The sequence below is a fragment of the Phocoena phocoena genome, chromosome 21, assembly GCF_963924675.1.
Source record: "Phocoena phocoena chromosome 21, mPhoPho1.1, whole genome shotgun sequence".
NCBI lineage: Eukaryota > Metazoa > Chordata > Mammalia > Artiodactyla > Phocoenidae > Phocoena > Phocoena phocoena.
The window spans coordinates 24,331,137-24,353,291 of NC_089239.1; the positions used below are offsets into that span (position 1 = coordinate 24,331,137).

At 45.2% G+C, this 22,155-nt stretch overlaps 1 protein-coding gene across 1 annotated transcript in view; it reads right to left on the reverse strand.

Annotated features, from left to right (window-relative positions):
- WWC2 (WW and C2 domain containing 2) overlaps positions 1-22,155 on the reverse strand; it is a 171,084-nt gene that overhangs the window by 21,574 nt on the left and 127,355 nt on the right. Inside the window, exons 10-18 of the mRNA XM_065899867.1 lie at positions 16,333-16,422; positions 14,634-15,256; positions 11,057-11,186; positions 10,251-10,331; positions 10,071-10,157; positions 7,559-7,751; positions 6,176-6,340; positions 2,689-2,810; positions 637-835 (exon numbers count right to left, since the gene is read on the reverse strand). Coding sequence (XP_065755939.1) covers positions 637-835; positions 2,689-2,810; positions 6,176-6,340; positions 7,559-7,751; positions 10,071-10,157; positions 10,251-10,331; positions 11,057-11,186; positions 14,634-15,256; positions 16,333-16,422 — 1,690 coding nt within the window. The remainder of the gene's footprint in view (positions 1-636; positions 836-2,688; positions 2,811-6,175; positions 6,341-7,558; positions 7,752-10,070; positions 10,158-10,250; positions 10,332-11,056; positions 11,187-14,633; positions 15,257-16,332; positions 16,423-22,155) is intronic.

A 22,155-nucleotide genomic window follows, 5' to 3' on the forward strand; every position in this document is an offset into this window, starting at 1 on the left:
GCCACCTTCCCGAACTGGTTTCAATCAGAGCCCCATCTAACCAAAATGAGCTTTACACGTTTACCTCATGTTTGAAATTGAAATAAACTTATAACATTTATGAAACAATACAATTAAGTAGGCATCCTGGTGTTATTCAGGAAATTCTGAAAATGCTTTCAGTAAATATTCACAGAACATTTACAGAGAGATAAACGCCACTATTTTTTTTTTTTTTTTTTTTGCGGTACGCGGGCCTCTCACTGCTGTGGCCTCTCCCGTTGCGGAGCACAGGCTCCGGACACGCAGGCTCAGCAGCCACGGGCCCATGGCGGCACGTGGGAGCTTCCCAGACCGGGGAACGAACCCGTGTCCCCTGCACCAGCAGGCGGACTCTCAACCACTGCGCCACCAGGGAAGCCCTAAACGCCACTATTTATCTTCTTATATGAAACTTAATCGGAGAATGAATATTTGGGGTCCATTAGAAAAGGTTAAGGCATTTACAATGTTTCTTACGGTCTACTCCCACAAACGCCCATCCTGATCAGCTTTGGCACAAAATCCTGACATGGAGTTATAGCTGAAGAGACAGACTTGGTCTGCGTGGTGCCTCTAGGAGACCAGTTTCAGGAGGGGACAGCTGAGAACACTCACCAGGGCAGGCACTCCTGCAGGTGGCTGACTCCCGAGGTCGTTGGCACAGTTGTTTTCTGTCTTACTTGTGTCCTCATGCATCTCAGGCACACTCGGGCGTGAGCTTACGTCGTCTGCACAGCAACTGCCCTCTGCCAATTTCACTTCAGCCCCTTCCTCAGCCACAATTTCATCAGAGGCCTCTCTCTGCATGGTTAACCTATGGGTGAAACAACACACAATACCGTTCAGGGTCAAGCAGGTGTGCTCTGTGATCGGTGCAACCTGGGCATGTTAACCCGTTATCTGGGCGATGAACGGATTCACACATTACGATTCAAGCCAGTTCTCTGGCTGGAACTTTTACTGAAATGCTCATGAGAAATAAAGTTATCACCTTACCCTTCAGCAATCTGAAGCAAAATCATCATAATTTCGTACTGAAAAGTTAAATTCATGAAATTTGACCTAATTCCTAAATATTAAATAGAAATACGCTAAAAAATCACATATAAAGTGTAACCCACGGTTTGAAAATACGGACACTCGCTATAATATAATTTGGTATCAGTTGTTCATTTATTGTAAAATTATTCAAACAGCAGAATGCAGTGACTCTCTGCTAAGAGTGAGTAAAAATATCCTTTATCAACTGTGCTCATGGTCTAGCAGAGGTGGACCCCTGGGTAGAGGAGTCTTACTACTGAACTAACAGAAGACTCTGAATGGTCTATGATCTCGTCTTTAACAAAAGCCATGGCCTGGGCTTGGGTGGCACCAGAAGTGAGGCTCCAGAATACAAATACGGTTTATATTCTGTATAAACTGTACTGACAGGAAAGCAAGAGTACCAGGATGGGTAAGAATATCTCACTCTTTGTTGAGTTTCATATTCTCATAATAGGAACATTTTTTTCCACTGATAATGAAAAGTCAAGCTTTAATTGTGACTGGTGATATACTGACAGACTGGAACAGACTAGTTGTTAAACACCTGGTCATGAAATGAACACGGGGAGATCAGCAATGAGGACTGTAAGTTATCAATTCTTTTAGATTACGTTCTAAGTGCATTTTTTGAAATGTGGGTGAAACAAGTTGCGTATTTTACATATGCAAGGAAGGCTCAGTATTTCAAGATATGATGAACCCCATAGTCACTCTCATATTTACTTTTCTTTTTCGGTGCTCTGAACTTTATTCGCTATAAAGGACTTTTGATAAGAACAAAGTATATCTGCTTTTCACATCACTATAGTAAGCTGTTCCTTCCAAATGTCCACAATTTTGTTATTTATATCTTGTCACTCTAAGTTTGTAAGAAGTTTTATATATACACACATAAAAACAAATGATGCTATATATGTATACGCATATATGTGTCAACAGTAGTTCAAACATAACAGAATAAGCAACAATATATACAAAATTAATCCAAATGACTTTACATATATACTAAAAAAACATGCATTCACTAAAATTTGTTTTAGAGAAAACAGTGCAAACCTGGAACAATAGTTCTTTATACGTATGTGAATCTAGACAAACGCTATAATAACCTTTTTTTCTTTTTTAAAAACAATGAGGTATGGAAAATGAGAAGGAAACAGAAAAAGAAGGTGAAAGTGGCCACAAGCAGAAAAAGAGCTCTTCAGAAGCTATTTTCTAAATATCTGCTTTGACTTCCCAGAGCCTAAATGGTACTTCTGGTCATTTGCAGAAAAAGAGTCAGTTTTTAAATTTATCTATGACTCTGAAATAAACTACCATACCCTTCAAAATAGGTAGTTTAGACTTAAAACCAAAAAAAAGCCCAAGAAATAGTGTGAAGATTACTGAAGCAAGAACAAAGAATCTCGCTCACGTGCTTGTCCGCAAACTCGCCACTACCCCTTTCAAGTCTCTAATGACCAAGGAAAGACTTTCCCTAGGGGCAGCCCCCTGAAGCTGCGCTACTTTCCATTAATTCCAGAATAAGATCTAAACCTATAAAGGTTTCCCTGAAAGTTTCTTCTGAGAATCTAAACACATCCTCTTTGCGATGCCGGTAGCAAAAGGAAATCGCTGTTTTACCAATCTCCATCTGGACCCCTTTGCTCTTCCTCCTGCTCTGGTTCTTCTTCTTCTTGTGCTAATTCTTGTTCCACAGCCAACAGCTCAGCTGATGTTCTTGCAAGTAAGGCTGACACTGCATCCTGGAGAAGGTAAAACACAGGGCAATGAACACCATATACTTCAAGAAATGACTGAAAAACTTATCGGATGGGGACTTATGCTTCTAGTTGTGAAAAAGAAGAGGTATGAGACCCAATTCTCCTGCTGAGAATAAATATGAAGACTGAATAAAGTAAAATAAAAAGCAAAATACAAACAAACAAAAAATTCCAGCTGTTTTAAAGCAATGGAGAGCAACAAAGGCAATTAGCACTCAAGGACCAAGATCCCAGGGCAAAGGAAAACGCAAGGAGGTGAAGGGACCATCACTGCCACTCTGCTCCCCTGGGGGGCATGTCTCAGTTCCAGCGGTGAGGCACACAGGCTGACAGACTGTGGCTGCCCAGGGCTGTGACAGTGATGGGAGGATGCAGAGATGAAAACTGAGTTGGCGACAAGGTAGCCAGCATTCAAAGGGCCAGAGAAAATGAACTGTGAAGTGAGCCCAATGTTCTGCACCATATTCCTTTTGGGACATTTGCCCTTCCTAAGCTACATACGTGCAGAGCAAGAAGCTGAGAAAGCAAAACCAGCTGCTAGGAGGCTAAACAGTAAGCAGATACCTCAGTTGCCTCATGGTCCTAGGGAGAGAAAAATTGGAATTCAGGTCCCTCAAGTGATCCAGGTGATCTGCCCATATTGTAATCTGCCTTCCAGGAGAATATTAAATCCTCTCTGGAGGAAGCTATCAGCCAGATCCTCTACAATCCATACATAATATCCAGCATTCCACTGGAAACAGGGCCCAATGACTGAAAGCCAAGAGAAATAAGAAGCAAAAGAAGCAGACCCATAGGTGATCCATATACTACAGTTATTTAGAAAAGGAATTAAAAACTTCATAATTAATATGTTCAAGAAAACTGATGAAACAATGGAGAATTTCCCTAGGATAAACACAAAGAAAAACACATTAGCACATCAGAGTGAAATTGCTGAAAATCAAAGAAAAAGAGGAAATTTTACAAACAGTGAAAGAAAAAAGATGTAATACCGTTTAAGGATCAACAATTAGACTCCTCCATCAGCTGAACAGAATCAGTGGAAACCAGGTGACATGTTATTTTTAATGTGTTCAGAGAAATAATTGTTCACTTATAATTCTGAATATGCAGGAAAAAAAGTCCTTCACAAATGAAATCAAAACAAAGATGCCGATAGACCTGTACTAAAAGAAATACTAAAGAAAATTCTCCAGGCATAAGGAAAATGACCCAAACTGGAAGCACAATAATGCAGAAAGGAAAAGAATACACCAGAAAGGGTAAAGATATAGGAAAATCTAAATAAACACTGATTGTCAATAAAACAATAATAACAATGTCTTGTGGGATTTAGAATAAATGTAACTAAAATATATGACCAATAATTGCACACAAGGAGGAAAGGGAATCATGGAGTTAAGTCTTTAAAAATCTTTGCATATCAAAAAAAAAATAATGTATTTCTCTTCTTTTCTTTTTTTTTTTTTTTTGGGATGGAGCAAATGAAAATGTCTTGAGAAAGGTGTTTGTTTGATGGCGTATCAGTGTCAATTCTTCCACACTGTTGGACCAACTGGGCAGTGTTGCTTGTTAAACACACACACACATCAATGAAGCCTTCTTATTATATAGAAATTTTAAAATATCAGGCTGTTTAAATTTTTACACATTTCACTTTGAGTCCTAATTTGTTTTTCATTGCATCTACCTATTTTCCCTAGCACTATTTCTCTTGTAAGTAATCTTACAGGAGAGAATATTATACATCCATGAGTTTTACCTTAGGCAATCCAACAGCTGCTTTTTTTTTAATTTGGAATTTTTGAATTTTATTTTATTTATTGTTTTATACAGGTTCTTATTAGTTATCAATTTTATACATATTAATGTATATATGTCAATTAAAAATACATTAATTAAAATATATTTCAATTAAAAAAAATCTTTGCACTGTCTGAAAAAAAGCAAAAGCATTAATTTAACACAGTTTCTAAGTCAAGGATGCATGATGTAATCATCAGGGTAACAGCAAAAAAGAAAAGACTGTAATACTAATGGTCTAAGAGAAGGAAAAACCAAAATTTAAAAATACTTGATTAATCCGAAAGAAGGAAAAAAAGAAACAGAGATAGGACTAAAAGAAAACAAAGAGTAAGATGACAGGTTCAAAGCCAAATATATCACTAATAGCATTAAGTGTAAATAAATGAAATATTTCAATTAAAAGATGAAGATTTAGAAAACTGGATAAGAAATCAAAACCAACTATGTACTGCTTACAGGTGAAACACTTTAAATATAAGAACTCAGAAAGGTTGAAAGTAAAAGAATGATAAAAGGTGAACCATGCAAATGCTAGCCAAAAAAGAACTGATACAGCCTTACTGATACCAGACAAAAGTGTTATTAGAGATAAAGAGGGATAATTTATAATGATAAAAACGCCAGTTGAACAGAAAGATACAACATAATGCTAAAGTTATATTCACCTAATAGCCTGGATACAAAATACATAAAGCAAAGATTAATAGAACTAAAAGGAGAAAGAGACATTTATAATCACAAATTGGAGATTTTATTATACCTCTTAATAATTGATAAAATAAGCAAATTGAAAAATCAGTAAATGCAGAAGATTTGAAAAGTAAAATTAACCTGCAGAAAATACACACTTTTCAAGAGCACATGGAACTTTTACTAAAACGGAACACATGCAAATCTCAATATTCTCTATGATTGAATATGTATAAAAATTCATATAAAATACACCACAGTGAAGTCTGTTTTATTCCAGGAATCCAAGGGCAATTTAACATTCAAAAGTCAATCAATGTATAATCCACTACATTAACAGAATAATCTTAAGAAGATAACCACGTAATCTTCTTAAGAGATACAGTAAAAATGCTTGATAAAATTCAATATCCATGCATAATAAAGCTCTTAGCAAACTGGAAAGAGAAGGAAACTTCCTTAATCTGATAGCAATTACCTGTAAACAGCCTCAGAAAAACCATTCCAAATGATGAATTATTGAAAGCCTTCACTTTGAAAAAGCATAGTACTGTCTACAGAGATAGATGACTGTACTGTCTACAGAGACAGATGGCTAAGTCAATGGAACAGAATAGAAAGTTCAGGAACAGACTATACACATAGAGGATATCTGACTTATGACAAAAGTGACACTGCAGTGCAGCTAGGAAAGGAAGTATTTTCAACAAACAATCCTGGGTCAACTGGCTATCATATGGGTAAACAACAATCTTGACCCCTACCTCAAACCTTGCACAAAGACTAATTTCAGATGGGCTGCGGATCTAAAGGCCTTAATGAGAGGTGTTTCTCCAACTCTGACTCACCAAATCTATAGAATCGACTAGTGGCTGGCTTGGTTGAAATACTGAATCCTCAGTTTCATCTTCGTTCTTTTTGCACGGCATTTGCTTTGAAGGAAGCAAGTTATACCACAGAGTGAAAATCTCATTGGAAAAGGGTAAATCTGCCAGGCTGATCTGAGTTCCCGCCTATGTGAAATGAAAGGAAAAAAAGAAAAAACAAGAGAAAATAAAATGTTTCAATTCATATTTGCTCCCTCTGATATAATTAAGATTACTGGACAAGTTAAAAAAAAAAAAAGCAATACTCATGATATATAGCACTGGTGGATTTTTTTAAAAACTGGGCAATGTCTTATATTTTCCGGTGTGACTAAATAAGAAATATAGCTGATCCTTGAACAGTGTGGGGTTAGGGACGCCAACAACACCCCCGATCCTGCAGTCGAAAATCCATGTCTGCCTTTACAGTTGGCCCTCCACGTGTCAGGTTCCACATCCCCAGATTCAACCAACCACGGATCATGTAGTACTATAGTGTGAATTTAGTGAAAAAAAAAAAAAAATCTGTGTATAAGTGGACCACAAAAGAACCCCAGGGCTGGATTTTAGATTGGGATTACGGTTGACCCTAGGACTACACGGGTTTCAACTGGAGACTGCAGTGTTTCTTGAACACCTGGGCGCACCTCTAGACACCTGTTTGAACACCTTATGTAATGCTGCTCTGGTCACTGTGCGCAATGATGCGTTAAACTTGCTATTAGTTATGTGTGAAGTCTTCTGCATTAGTATTTAAATATCCTATTGCTCTAAACAGTAACACTTAAGACTTCCTAGAAGCTCTAACACCGTGGCTGGGAGAACGAGCTGAATGAAGGAACTATACTCAGTGTCCTGCTTAAATCTGTAGCAGTCAGTTAGGTGTGGGATGTCCCTTTGATATCTATCCATCATTGATGAGCTGTGTGACCCTGGATGCATTACTTCTCTAAGCAGTTCTTCATCTGAAAATAGGGGTCATCATACCCTTTTCATAGGATTGTCAAGAGGATTAAATGAGATAATGTATACAAAACACCCAGCACCAGACTCGTACTGGGAATAATAATCATACTCCACAGTGATGGTCATAACAGAGGCCAAAGTTCTTCTTTATCTAAAGGTTAGAAATAAAAAGTAGATTTTACAGAGAATCATAATTTCTAAGCAAATTTGGAAGGTCTGGAATAAGAGAATGGAAACCAGAAATCACTACTTCAGATAAAAAATGAAGCCACTGTTGGGTGTGTCTGAGGCATTGGGCAGATCGGTAGAAGTATCGAGGCTGGCAAAACAACAACTAGAAAATTATTCTCAGAATATCCGATAGTGTTATCTGATGATGGAGATGATGAAAAGTCCTACCAGGCACTCTTCCCTTTGGTGTTTACTGACAGAGCACAGATCCACCCTCAGCGTCTTCTGCTGCAGGGCTGTCTGGGAGATGGCCACTCTGAACACATCACCGAATAACAGGGACTCCGCGGCTGGATGGACTTTCGTTCGAAACAGACAGCTGACATCAGTTGAGGAAGGAAGCAGAGCAACTCTAAAGTATCTGCAAAGAACAAGGATGAAATGGATTTCACTGGTTCAATTATATTGGATTCACAGCTGGTGTTTGAAAGTATCTGCCTGGGAGAGAAACACAGGGACACAGACTTCATCTCAACCCAAAGCTCTGCTGCCACCATGGTCGTCATGCTCAGGGGCACGGAGGCTCTGTTCTTAACCCGCCGGTGCTCCGATCATGCAAGGACGAGAGCCTGCCGCCCGCCCCGGGGCTGCAGCAAAGGCACGTGGTAGGGAAGTGAGAGGAACGAAGACCACGGGGCAGACGGATTTACATCCCACCTGCCCGTGTCCTGACCATTCCACAGTGACTGCCACCTGAACCTGGGAAAGCAGGAACACACCAAGTAGACACGGGTGACTTTGTCCCAAAGAACACTCATCCTGCATATTAAACAAGAACTGCTGATGGTCATTCCCCAGGAATGGAACACATTATCCTACTAGAGGAAAAGAAACGCTAGTAGCACATTGTTAAGAAAATTTAAAACAGATGAATTTTAAAAGTTCAAAAAAAGCACTGCCTAGCATCTCAGAAGTCTCAGATATGACAAACCGTTTTATGCTTTGTCATATTTTGAGGAAGAGTCAGAGATAAACAATAACTTCTAATACTACTTTATTTTATTTATTTATTTTTTTACTCTCTTTTTTAACATCTTTATTGGAGTATAATTGCTTTACAATGGTGTGTTAGTTTCTGCTTTATAACAAAGTGAATCAGCTATACGTATACATATGTCCCCATATCCCCTCCCTCTTGCGTCTCCCTCCCACCCTCCCTATCCCACCCCTCTAGGTGGTCACAAAGCACCAAGCTGATCTCCCTGTGTTATGGGGCTGCTTCCCACTAGCTATCTATTTTACATTTGGTAGTAATACTACTTTAAAAGTGAGTTTTCTGAGCACGCATTACACGAGGATTGACAATTCCTGGAAACAGCATGAGGTATCTTCTTTTAAATACGAGAAAGAGAACACCCATTAAATGCCTCCCCACTCCCCCATTTCCAGGCTTTCTAATTCATATTCTAAAGAGCATCTTTCTCCAATTATAAAAACTGTAAATTCACATGAAGAACTGAGGAAGGCCATATTATTTCCGTATTTTGTATCAACATTGATTATGGAGATTCAGCATTAAAAACCTAGTGGACCCTGGGCCACAGTCGTTAAGGCTGGAGATGCAGCAGAAGAAATCTTCTTTCCCTGCCTTCATGGAAAAGCAACAAAGGGAGGTATTTTAGAGAGGCAGGCGGGAGGGACAGGATGTTCTGTTTCTCCAGACTCAGTTCACCTTGTCCCGGTGGCCTAACCACTTACACCATCCTCAAATGGTTCCGAGTGAAGAAAGTGAGATTTTACAGGGTTAGGAACCAAAGGCATAGGGGAAGGAAAGTTGGGGTGCTTTTCCTCTCATTCTGCTGCTGGGGAGGGGGTTGGGGGTCACTCACAGAGACCCTGTGGCCGCCGCCAACCCGCTGACGCATCAATTCTGCTTGTCGTCATCAATAATCACAAAAAAAGGTTTGACGTTAGGAGAAAGAAAGAACGACTCTGAGGATATTTCATGCTAGTTGTCGTCTTGAGCAGTGTCAATATTTAGGCCAAGGCTTTCGTTACGGGTTTAAGAACACGATGCCATGCGCTCAGGAAGGATCAGGCCAGGCAGACAAGCGACCGCAGGGCAGCCGGGAGCAGAGGCCTGGCATCGCACTCTGGAGGCCACCTGTGACTTCCTGCATGCGCCCTGCTCTGGCAGAGGCGGGACGTTTGCCGGCAGCCCCATCCCGACATCAGGGGCTTCATGCAAGTTCGTGTTCTTGGGGGATTCTGTAGTTTTGCCTGGACTTGCGGGTTGGCTCTCCCTGTTCACACATTCGATCCCTGGCGGATCTGTCCTTTCCCTGACAGGCCACTCGAAGATTAAAAGGCTGTCCACGGTGTGCTCCGAGATCTCAGCACACTTATCAGGAGGGGGAAGTCACGAATGGTATCACCAGCCGGTCCTCCCTGAATACTACTGACAGGTATCCCTAACCTCAGTGCTGGCAAGCGGGCTCTCTGGGGTGATCAAGCCACTCCCCCATATGCCCTCCCTCCTCCCTGCATGGTTCATAAAACCAAAGGAGGGGATCGGCCCATATCACCCCCTCTTCGCCTTTATCTAGTGCCGATTAAGACACAGTCAGCCCTGCTATGTCTTTCCCACATCTTCACTTGGATGAGTTGCTACGTTATGATGGAAAATTCTCATATGGACAATCTTAAGTTCTTTGATTTGTCCTCCACTGATTTTACTTACACTTTTGAAGTGTGAGGTATCAGGAAGGCATGAAGATTTCGGAGTTGTGCTACAATCACCATGAAACTTGACCTTTTTGCATCATATCTGTCAAAAGAGAAGCTGATGAGATAAGGAAGAGTATGGGCCACTTGTCACCGCACGGAGGCGAGACGCGCCCCTTCCCGCGCACATCCGCACCTGAGTCCGATCTGCACCTGGGCCGTCTCCGTGACGGCGACGTCCTCCTCACTGTACAGGACATCTTCGACTTCACTGGGCCTGGGGGCAGGGAAACAGCAGGTGCAGGTGAACATTCGTGAACGGAAACATGCAGAGCTATGGCTGCTGTCTGCCACTTACTGATTCTGAATGGAAACCTGAGCTAACAGAATTCCTCAGGACTTCACTAGGGGTCCGGTGGTTAAGACTCTGCACTCCCAAAGCAGGCGGCACGGGTTCCATTCCTGGGCAGGGGACTAAGACTGTGCGAGCCACACGGCATCGCTAAAAACAAAACAAAACAAAACAAAAAGCAGCACTCCTCTACTAGCCAGTGGGCCTGACCCCAGTGCAAGCTCACTTGTAAAAGTCTTGCTTCACCTTGTCAAGAGGAGTCTGCGTCTGGGCCTTGAGGGGAATGACTTTCTGGTGCCTGGGCTTCCAGAGCCTCCCCGGGGTGTATGGCACCCCAGATACACCAGGCTTTCTGAAATCTGCATACACGAAACGCTTCACGACGCGCCAAACAGGCACTGGGCAAGCCCTGCAACGCTCTCATTAAAAACGAGTTTACGTCTCTAAGAGGCTCGGCTGCCTTTGAGCATATCGGCCTGGTCCTCATTTCCCTGCTGATGGGATGTTCTGATATCCCTAGAATTTTCAGCCTGCCACTTCTTTAATGCCTACAGCCCTTTCCCCTGCACAGAGTGGAATAAGGGCAGTGCGCTCGCGGTCTGTCACCCCGCGCCCGGCTGCGCGGAGAGGGCACCGTGCTGGGTCCTTACTGTTTCACGAAAGCTTCGTAGACCCCGCTGTCCCCGGCCACGGACTCATCCGAGACCGCAGCCGACACGCAAGTGGTTTTCTCCCCAAGCAAGTGGATTCCTCTTCTTTTTGGTAATGATTTTTCCACATCTAGGGAGGGGAGAGTGACAGCACTAATTAGAAAAAGTTAAGTACAAAATGCACACATGGTTTGGTTCTGAGAAATCCAAAACGAACTTTCGACCTGAGAATCAAGGATGCTACTATTCAAATCAACAGAAGTGAAGGAGGCCAGGCACTGCGACTTATAAGGTTCCTGGGATGCCAGTTATTTGAGAAAGAATCGGCTGTTCCTCTGTCCTGGATATTTTAAGGGAAGGGATCAATTGCACACTTTCTCCAGGGCCCCTTGCCTCCCCCTTCTCGGTACTCACTGCAGAGAGCACAGTCGCGGGTAAGAAGCTGTCTGCCTCCCTCAAGTACTGGAGACGTTTCTATAAGAGAGCTTCTAGCGCTCAATGGAGAGAAAGGTTTCCTCCTCTTTTGCTCGCCCCTTCTCTCCAGCCTCCCTCTCCTGAGCTGCTGCTCTAATAGAAATTAAAGAGAGAGTCTTTGACTTACAGAATTCCTCACTGGCTAATACCACTAAAAACTTTGTGCTGGGGCTTCCCTGGTGGCGCGGTGGTTGAGAGTCCGCCTGCCGATGCAGGGGACACGGGTTCATGCCCCGGTCTGGGAGGATCCCACATGCCGCGGAGCGGCTGGGCCCGTGAGCCATGGCCACTGGGCCTGCGCGTCCAGAGCCTGTGCTCCGCAAGCGGGAGAGGCCACGGCAGTGAGAGGCCCACATACCACAAAAAAAAAAAAAAAAAAAAAAAAACTTTGTGCTACTGAATCTTCACCAACCACCACTTAACTTTTGATCTCTGACTCATATTCATACCCCGGCAACCTGCAGAGAGCAGGGAGCCTCGTTTAAAGCTGTGTTCCTGTGTAATAAGCTGCAAGCCCATGGCGTTCTTTCATCCTCAGGCAGGTGATCGGGATCAGTACTGGTATGCATTTCGTCCCCCTTCTGAGTCATGACTTTACATCTTGTTAAGATGTTTAAATTTTAAGGCTTCAGATTACAGGACTGATGGCTGCATTTTCCCTTTTATTTCTGGCACTGGGAATGCTTCCCCCCTGGCCGCCCCCCATGATGAAGTGCCTTCTCTCCGCCCACCCCTCTTTGTGAGGGGTGAAGGTGATGACATGATTTATTGATTACCCCCAGGAATAACCACAGCAGCCTGAAATTGACTTTGACAATGACAGAGACTGACTGCGGAAGGACTTCGGAGTTATTCCAACTTGATTTCTGCCATCCAGCAGGGACTGGTCCTGGACAGTCAAATGTATATAAAAGGAACTCAACTTTAGCTGAACAAGAGTCTAGAGCACTGACAGGTGACCAGCGTCACTATCATAAGCCACCTGCCCCCATGCCAAGGTCAGACATCCCCCCCATGGACCGAGTGTCGCTGACCTGACCTGGAGAGAATTAGTCTTTAGGGTCAAATATATGCTTTCGGTTGTTTTCACATGTGAAACTGAATATTACTTGCAAACAAAGCTCTTGGATATATTTTCCCCTAGTGTGACTTTTTAACAGCAGTTTTCTAACTAACGTGCATTTAAAAAGTTAAACGTTGTTTCATAGACACTCTGGAGATACCATTCTGCAGGCACAGACCCCTCAGACAGACACGGGAGCAGATCAAGGGTAGGGAGCGAGGCGTCGGACGCTGCGGGAAGCGCAGGGACGTCGGTGCCTCAGGACGGCCAAGCGGGGCAGACCCCGGGAGGTTCTCTCCCTCATCTCGTGCTTCACCAGCATGCAGCCTCATTTACTGGCCCCTCCAAACTGACTGAATGTGGACAGGTGGTCACTAGAGAACACTCCAAGTACATGAAGAGCAAAAACAGCTTTGAAATGCTCAAGAACTGTAAGATCCCTCAGGTCCAAAGCACAGAAGAGTGGCATAAAACCACTCCACTTTCTTCCTTCTTTCTCCCTTGCTCTGTCCTCCTTTCGTGAATGTCGGTGGTTTGTGACAGGAACTGGATTTAGCAGAGTTTTTGCATTCCTAAGTGTCATACAGTTAACATTAATTACTATGAGCTGAGTGCCGAGAACCAGGCACGGCTGGGTGCTTCAGAGGCATTATGAGAGCGCTAACCCTTCCAGCACCCCACAAGGTAGATACTGCCTCGTGCCCGCTCTGCAGAGGAGGAACAACAAGCCCGAGAGACCGGGTGACGTGCTCGCCGGAGCACGGCCGGCCTACGGGGCCCCTGCGATGCGAGGGCAGTCCGGACTGGCTTCAGGGGCAGCACGCATCGGGCCACGCGCGAGGCCCCAAGGCAGGTTTCTGCTTTGCTGGAGCCGTTAGGTAAGCAGCGCTCCTGTGCTATTTTCTTTGCGGTTATTATTCCAACAACACATCACTTGTTGGCACCTGCCAGGCGGGCAGCACGCAAACCACACAGCATCTCCTGCGCTGCCTCTGCCCCAGGCCACTGGCAGACGGTGGCTCAGTCCTCAGTATTCGAAACCACACAAACGAGATGGATCCCTCCACCTCTCTAAACATCTGAAATGGCCAATCAATTAATACCTAGAATTCTAGGACCAAAAGTACAAAATAAATATGCTTACGGAAACAGCAGGAAAATCCTTCTAAAGAGCCTGTCTTCTCCTGCACTGTGGACGCGCAGGGGCCTGTGTGGCTCTGAGCAGGCCTCCTGGGACCAGCACTGGCCTTTGTTTCTCATTTGGTTTGGGGCTGGCTCCTCGGAGCCCAACTGCGATCATCTGCCAAACAAGGTACCATCCCGTTCTCCTTACAGCCACATCTAGTATAGTAAAACCTTCTGCCTTGCAACGGTAAACAATTAAAAGTATTAAATTCTCCCTCTGTTTGGGTCTCTGTGAGCACAGATGCAGCAGTAAGGACTCAGGCCACTGCGCTTTCTTGGGCTGCAACTAGTACCGTGGCCACAAGAGGGCAGGGTGACACCACGCATGGGAACCGGCTTTCTCCCCGCATTAACTTTCCGCAGAGAGGGAGAGTCCGGCATGAAACAAAACTCATCGTTATTTATATAGAATTCCCACAGCAACCTAAACATTGAACCTTGATACTAATTAGCTGGTATGCTAATTGCCTTGGTTTTCATCTGTTTTAGGCCAAGTTTGAAAAGAAGGTCCTCTTCCTTTTCTTGCTATTTCAGAACCAGAACCTATTTGCAAGCACGAAGTACGTTCACAAAATGTGTTCCCGGGCAGATGCCATACACAATGGGGTTCTACACAACAGAGTGGATGCTCGATGATTAAATCTATGAAATACGGAAGGGGATTTGCGTTTGATCAAGAAAAAATGTATAGGTTTATTAATAAACATTCTTTCCCAAATGAAGCCAAAATGAAAAAAGAGCAGCAGAAAGAGAAGGGGGACATATATACCCTTTGTTTCCGTGGGAAAAGTAATCTCCAGTCACTCTCCGTGAAATGGTCAAGAGGGATGCGCGAGAGCAAGGGTCTCCGTTTACCTGCAGGCCCTTCATGCGGCAGCGCCCTGGTGCGTTCGGTGAGGTCCTTATCCTCTGAGAGAGACGGGGGCGCTCCTCCCGGGTCAGAGTCCAGCAACGGCTGATCGTCTCCGAGGCCAATGTCTGCAAAGTGGCTGCTCAATTCACAGTCCTCAAGGTCAGCAGAGAAGTGATGGAGAGGGACGACGTCGTGGGGAGACAGGGGGAACGTGCCTTCTGAGACCAAGGGAGAGCCCGGTGGGGACAGGGAGGAAAGGGAGGACCGGGAGGACAGGGACGCCACGGACGTGGGGGCCTCGGGCAGGGCGGGGGCGCGGCCCGGGGCCGCGGCCGCTGCCACACAGGGACCGCTCCGGCCAGGCTGGCTGGGGGACTTGGCCACTTCGTGTTCGTGGATGGTGGTGATGGGTCCGGAAGGAATGTAGCCACCTTTCTCCTGCAGGAGGAAGTCCAGTTTATACTGATAATCCGGGTCCAGCTGGTCGCCCTGACTGGTGTAGTAGAGCTCGCTGGAGCTGAGGGAGTTGAGGGACCCTCTGCTGGACGTGTTCAGAGACCCCCGGCTGGAGGCCAGCGAGCCCAGGCTGCTCCCGGACGACATGGACAGCGTGCTGGCAGAGAGGCTGGGAGGGGAAAGCACAGCTGTAAAAACCGGAACGATGTGGAGACCCCTGCCGGCTCCTTCGGGCCGAGAGGAAAGAAACCCAGTGACACCAAAGAGCAGAGTCAACGACCAGGGTAAGAGAACTTGCTGTCACCCCACACGTTTCCAAGCTTATTCGTGAATGCTTCCAACCTGACTCTCTAAAGACTCTTTAAGCAGCAATCCTACTCATTAAAAATCATCCCCCTTGTGCAAAAGTTACAAAAAATTTAAAAAGCGATCAAATACCTATTGATAAATCTACCTGCATAAATATCCAGAAGCAACTATGCAATTAAAAAATACAGAAGTTGGGCTTCCCTGGTGGCGCAGTGGTTGAGAGTCTGCCTGTCGATGCAGGGGACACGGGTTCGTGCCCCGGTCCGGGAAGATCCCACATCCCGCGGAGCGGCTGAGCCCGTGAGCCATGGCCGCTGAGCCTGCGCGTCCGGAGCCTGTGCTCCGCAACGAGAGAGGCCACAGCAGTGAGAGGCCCGTGTACCGCAAAAAAAAAAAAGCACCATGGCAGACTAAGAAAAAATACAGAAGTGGGAGGGAGGTGTAATGAACCCAACAGCATGAAGGGTTAATGCAGTGACTCTACTTTTAAAGAATCAAACTTTTTATTTTGAGAAAGGAAGAGGCCAGCTTCTAAAGACAAAGGCCCCTGGGCTCACTCACCTTCCTCCTCTTTCTATGTATATTTCAGGATGTATATTTTCAGGCAAATCTCCCCCACCTTCCCTTTTTAAAAGAAGGGATGAGGTGGAGAAATGTGTCATTTTCCTAAGTATGTCCTGATAGTTGAAATACATCTTCTTCCCAACACATTTTAAACATGTTCCAAAAAGGACCTTGGGGTTCATGAAACAAAAATAAACCAAACCCAAATTCCTGCATTTTTAAATTTGGTCATCCGAGTTTTAATTGTATTAGTATAATGATTTTCCTACTTTTAAGTCATTGAAAATAAAGAGAAAAGTAATCAAAGATGAACTACAACATGCCTGGATGCAGTCAAGAAAAATGTTCCCCTCAAGAACCAAACAGGCTTACTTTTTAAGTTGTGAATGCAAATATGTAGTTAATTTAGTAGTTTCTTCAAGTTTCTGTAGCAGCTCTTTCCTTCGCTCTTCCAATTTCAATCTAGACAAGAAAAAGAAATGAATTTATTTTCACAGAACTATGATCAAGCAGGAAAAGAAAGATTCTGAAAGAAAAGAAAGATCCTTATTATTTTCCCCTTGTGAGATCCAAATGAACTCGACACAGAGAAAACAGAGCCACCTGCCAGAAGGAAAGTGGGCAGAGCCGTCCACGGCCACTGAGCGAAGGGGGAGAGCTGCACCAAATGGCCGGCATTACTGAGAACTTGTGAAATTTTGGTAGTCTAAAATTTTCTTAAATGGGTAAGAAAACCTCATGCTCTTACAAGTTAGGGGAAGACAGTGGGGAGGAAAAGAACAACGAAAAAACCGAACAAACATTAAAGATCCTTCTGCAGGCTTGAGACTTGAGCTTCCGTTACTAAAACACTTGACTGCAATAACGGGGAATTAGAAAAGATCATCTGAGTACTGAACTTGGTAAGGGCTGTTCCAAAATCATAGTTAGTGATAAAAATTCCAATCTTATTTTGATGAGAATTTTGGCGATGAAGGAACAAATTAGTCCAAATTGCCAGTGTGAGCTAATTTGGGCTTAACTGTTTAAGCAAGAAAAAGACATAAAAGTGATTTCCTTTCCCATCGATGGCACCTCTCATCACCTGTACTGGATTTTCATGAAATTTCATCCACATTCAGCTGAACAAGTTTTTATGAGGATTTTTTAGAAAAAAAAAATCTGAGTATTATGGAATTGTGTACTTGAGTAAGCCATTTTTAAATATATCAAGCATACTGTCTTTGTGAGGAGTTTTAGACATCATTGAAATGAGCAGAACGGGACCCAGAAAACCACCACGTTTTTTTTAAATCTCCTAAATATAAACAAAAACTCAACCAGGAAAAAATATTAATTCAAAGTAGATTAACTGAATTAGAAGGTACATAAAGGTCCAGAGAAAGTCCCCGAATCTACTAAAACCCATGTCTCCTGATACAGGAGCAATACTTTTTTTTTTTTTTTTTTGCGGTACGCGGGCCTCTCACTGTTGTGGCCTCTCCCGTTTTGGAGCACAGGCTCCGGACGCGCAGGCTCAGCGGCCATGGCTCACGGGCCCAGCCGCTCCGCGGCATGTGGGATCTTCCCGGACCGGGGCACGAACCCGTGTCCCCTGCATCGGCAGGCGGACTCTCAACCACTGCGCCACCAGGGAAGCCCGGAGCAATACTTTTGAAGTAAGTTTTAAAACCAAGTCCCACACACACAAATGAAGGCTTTTCTGGTGTGGTAAGGAGGCTTCAGAGCAACACAGTGTGTTTCATGCTGAAATTTAAATCCAAATCTTTCCCATTCCAGTCAGTCACATGTGATGGTCCTCCCAGGCCCTCCTCTGGCAATGGCTCAGGTGCTGCCCTTCCAGACCTTTCCCGGTTGCCTTGAACTGAGGCCTGGCTTGTGTTCCCCAGTTGAACCCTAAGCTCCCGGAGGGCAGGCTCAGGCTCTTTCTCCCTCCTCTACCCAGGCTGCCTGGAGAGCCCGGCGCCCCTTCCCGGTCCCCTCCCTGCAGGTGTCTAGATCACGTCATTGGAAGAAGCTTAAAGAAGACCCTGGGGAGGTCTAGTGAATGTCAAAAAGTAGGGGGCTTCCCTGGTAGCGCAGTGGTTGAGAATCTGCCTGCCAATGCAGGGACACGGGTTCGGGCCCTGGTCTGGGAAGATCCCACATGCCGCGGAGCAACTAGGCCCGTGAGCCACAACTACTGAGCCTGAGCGTCTGGAGCCTGTGCTCCGCAACAAGAGAGGCCGCGACAGTGAGAGGCCCGTGCACCGCGATGAAGAGTGGCCCCCGCTCGTCGCAACTAGAGAAAGCCCCCGCACAGAAACGAAGACCCAGAATCTCGCCTGAGGCCACCCCTGAAATAATGAGAAACCCACAATGTAAGTGGAAAACAGGATAATTTGAGGGAAGCAGCAAGTGCTTTTCTGACAGGCGTGTAGGTACCGAGAAGAAACGGAGGGAGTCTGGGGTTGGTGAAGCACCGTTTGCTCTGCGATGAAACTAAGTCTGACACAGTGAATGTCAAGTTCCCAGAGGTGTCTCCCTGAAACCCTGCCGGCAACCCTGTGGCTGTCCTCTGTCAAGCACTGCACCTTCTGTCTCTGATGGAATCAGAGCCTCTCCCAGTGGGAGCTGGTTCCTGGTATCCTTCCTGGGAAATGACCTCCCCCACTTCCTCTGGACCAGGGACTAGAAGAAACTGCTGAGATGTCAGCCCCCTCAGGAGGGTGCGCCCCTGTCTCTCCTCACCCTTCTCCAGCCCCCATCTTGCTACTCCTCCTGGGTGAGAAAGACCTCTTCAACCTGACCCCGAAAGACCCCTCCCATGGTCCCGCTGTTCCACACCCCTGCCCAGCTGCCCTGGACAAGACAAGGGGGCCCTTGCACCCTCCACCTCTGCCCTCGGTGCCCTGAGGGGGAAAGCTCCATGTCATCTACAGAAGTAAGAAGTTCCTTTTCCATTAAAAAATATATGACACTCATACCCCCCGCTCACTTGCTATAAGAACTTTTTCAGAATCAGTGGCAAAAACATTCATATGATTAAGAAACAAGACACCCTGGCAAGATGCAAGGCAAAACCCCTAAGATTTGTGAAAAAGGAAGGAGCAATGTTAAGATCTTATCAGCCATAGAAAAGCACAGAGTTTAAGGAATTTCAATAACTGTAAGGAAAGAATAGAAGGATGTGTAACAAGTCTTTTTTTCATTTGAGAGCAATTTCTCTTTCCCGATGCGCTTTATGACCACTAGGGGGCGAGCTCCGTCTCCGCGCGCGGTCCCGCGAGTAGGCGACACTGAGGACGGGGCTGGTGGGCACAGCTGGGGGACTCTGGGAGCTCACACAGCGGCTGAAAATTCATGTGAGTTTAGCTCCTTCAGAGACCAAAATTCAGCAATGACTCAGAATCTCGCCTGAGGCCACCCCTGAAATAATGAGAAACCCACAATGTAAGTGGAAAACAGGATAATTTGGGGGAAGCAGCAAGTGCTTGTCTGACAGGCGTGTAGGTACCGAGAAGAAACGGAGGGGGTCTGGGGTCGGTGAAGCACCGTTTGCTCTGCGATGAAACTAAGTCTGACACAGTGAATGTCAAGTTCCCAGAGGTGTCTCCCTTGACCTCCTGCTGGAGCACCGAGGAAATACACTGCCTGCAGAGGGCTTCTCGGGCCTTCTGGCTGGGGGGATGACCCCGTTTCAGCTCAAGAGCAACGACAAGCACAGCAGGAATATACACAGGCAGTGGGAAGAAACGATGAGGTTGGTGAAGGGTAGGAAACGGGGAGAACATATGGGGAGTAAAGTAAAACCACCACCACCAACAAAGCCCAAAGCCACACCGTGCTGTGCCCACTGGGAAACAAAGGACTCCGGGTGCACTTCGCAGGGGTTCTGCTCTCTTGCACAGGGAATGCTGGGCCATTTTGCAGCCAAGGATAGCAGTGAGAAAACTGCAAGCTGCTCCAGCAAGGAAGTGTGAGTCCCTCAGCCTTACCCTGCTTTATCATGGGGTTCTGCTTTTGGCCGAGGACAGCAGAGAGGAAGCTGGTGTCCATTTTCTGTAATGCTAAATGACTTGACCCTTCCAAATGACTCAGACAGCCAACATATCACAAATATGAAACATACACATTTCCCTTCCTGCTAAGATCTCAATTGTGGGACATGGGCCCATGCACGGTCGTTAAGTCAGAGGGGCCATCCAAACCCGTGGATGGCCCCCATTACTCCCTGTGCGACTCAAACCCCACGGCTGGATCTCACTAGATAGAGAATTATTTTGTATAAATATTTTATAGCTCCTCTTCCGGATGAGATCAAGCCTACTGTTTCTGCTGGAATTTTGACAGTTATTATGTGTGTGCAAACAAAAGTATAAAAGCCAAAGTCTAGGCACTTAAACTATATTTTTAACGTTACTACATTAGTCATTTTTGAAGCTCCAGTCCTAATGAAAAAGACAAACAAGGGACTTCCCTGGCAGTCCGGTGGTTAGGACTCCACACTCCCAGTGCAGGGGGCACGGGTTCTATCCCTGGTCGGGGAGCTAAGATCCTGCATGCCACGTGGTCCGGCCAAAAAAAGAAAAAAAAGAAAAGACATCATGCCTGTAAAAGCTGATTCAAACAAAGAAACAAACGCCTGTTTTCTTTCTCTCCCAGAAAAAATTTAAAGTCCACTGGTAGGGCCCTTCCCGGATTCAGATACTGCAGAGTAGGACAGCTTAGATGTCAGATGTCCGTACGTTACACAGGTATAATTATATGACATTTATTAAGGGCGACATAACACAAAAGATCACTGGTGTTTTATCTACGAGCCACACAAAGCTAACCATTTCATCATATTTGCTGATGATTATCAAACGTTCATCCTCAGAATTTAAGAAACACAGACACAGACACTCACATACAACATCGAGGTCATTCAGGAAAACAACTGAATTCTGCCTTCTCGCCCTTTCTTTTTGTTCCTTGTGGTCTTGGTCGGATGGCTCCCTACCTGGCCAGCCTTGCTGACACCTTCTAGAGATGTCAGAGCAGGAGGGGAGGAGAAGCAGGGGCAGGTGGGTGACGAGAATTATTTAAGATGGTGAAAGGATGGCATCTGTACGGGGTTCCCCCTTTGATACTTTTTCACGCTCCCTAAAGCTGTGATGCTGTAGCTATGCGTTATCTCCAGCAGCATGTTAACTCACACGGTTAAACAAGTGCTCACGCTAATACCTCACCAGGAATGTCAGAGGTTCTTCCCTCCCCCGTCTCCTCCACCACCACACTTTTCAAATGTTTTGATATTATGTTGACACACAACCTTAAACATTTATAGAAGACAAGGAATTAGAAGGCAAGAAGTTAAAAAAAAAAAGTGACTGGATTATGGGTGGGTATTTTAAACTTATTCCCAGGTCACTTGAAGTTACGCAAATGTGAATCTCTCTCCCTTCATTCTGCTCCTTACTTTTTGGCCTAAAAGATGGATGCGCAGTGGTTCTAAAGGGCCACACGGTCTATGGCTGAAACAGGTAAACAGGTGTCTGACCATTAGTCAGCAAGGCCTGGACACAGGGCTGCTGTGCAGGTGTCCTCACGGCAAACACACACAGGGGTTCCGTGCTTAAGAGTCCAGCTGATCTGCCTACAGAACTGGAGTTTTTAGATTAAGTGATCAATTTACACCTTCCCACAGAAAGATGAGAAAATTGCTTAAAGCATTTTCTCTTATATTTTCTCCTGCTTCAGAGGAGGGTTTCAATTGACAAACAAAATCCAAGTGAACATTTTGTGACCTGTTGAGATATCAAAGGGAGCAAGTTCTCTTTTCCTTGTGAAATGAAAAGCAATAAACTTTTGCATTCTTGTGAGTAATAAACCCAGAATAGGAAGCTTCAGCCGCTCTAACAGTCCAGATAATCTCTCTTATCAGAGTGCAATAGTTTACAGCCACTGTTATCAGCCTCGGTCAGCGATGGACTGCATTCCTGGTTTTCTGTCAACATTCCCTAGTTATTCAACATCTGTCTCAGGCATTTTCACGTTCCCCAAAAGCGTAGAGGAACCACGGGGACTAAGCAGGGTGTGCTTTACTGCTCTACAGGAAGAAGTCCTCAGTCCACTAAGGGCTGAGGCCTCTGAGATTTCCGCAGACCAGGGAGAACGGCCTGGAGGCCCAGCTGAGCCCCCCACGGGTTAGCCACCTGGGGCCCGGGGAGG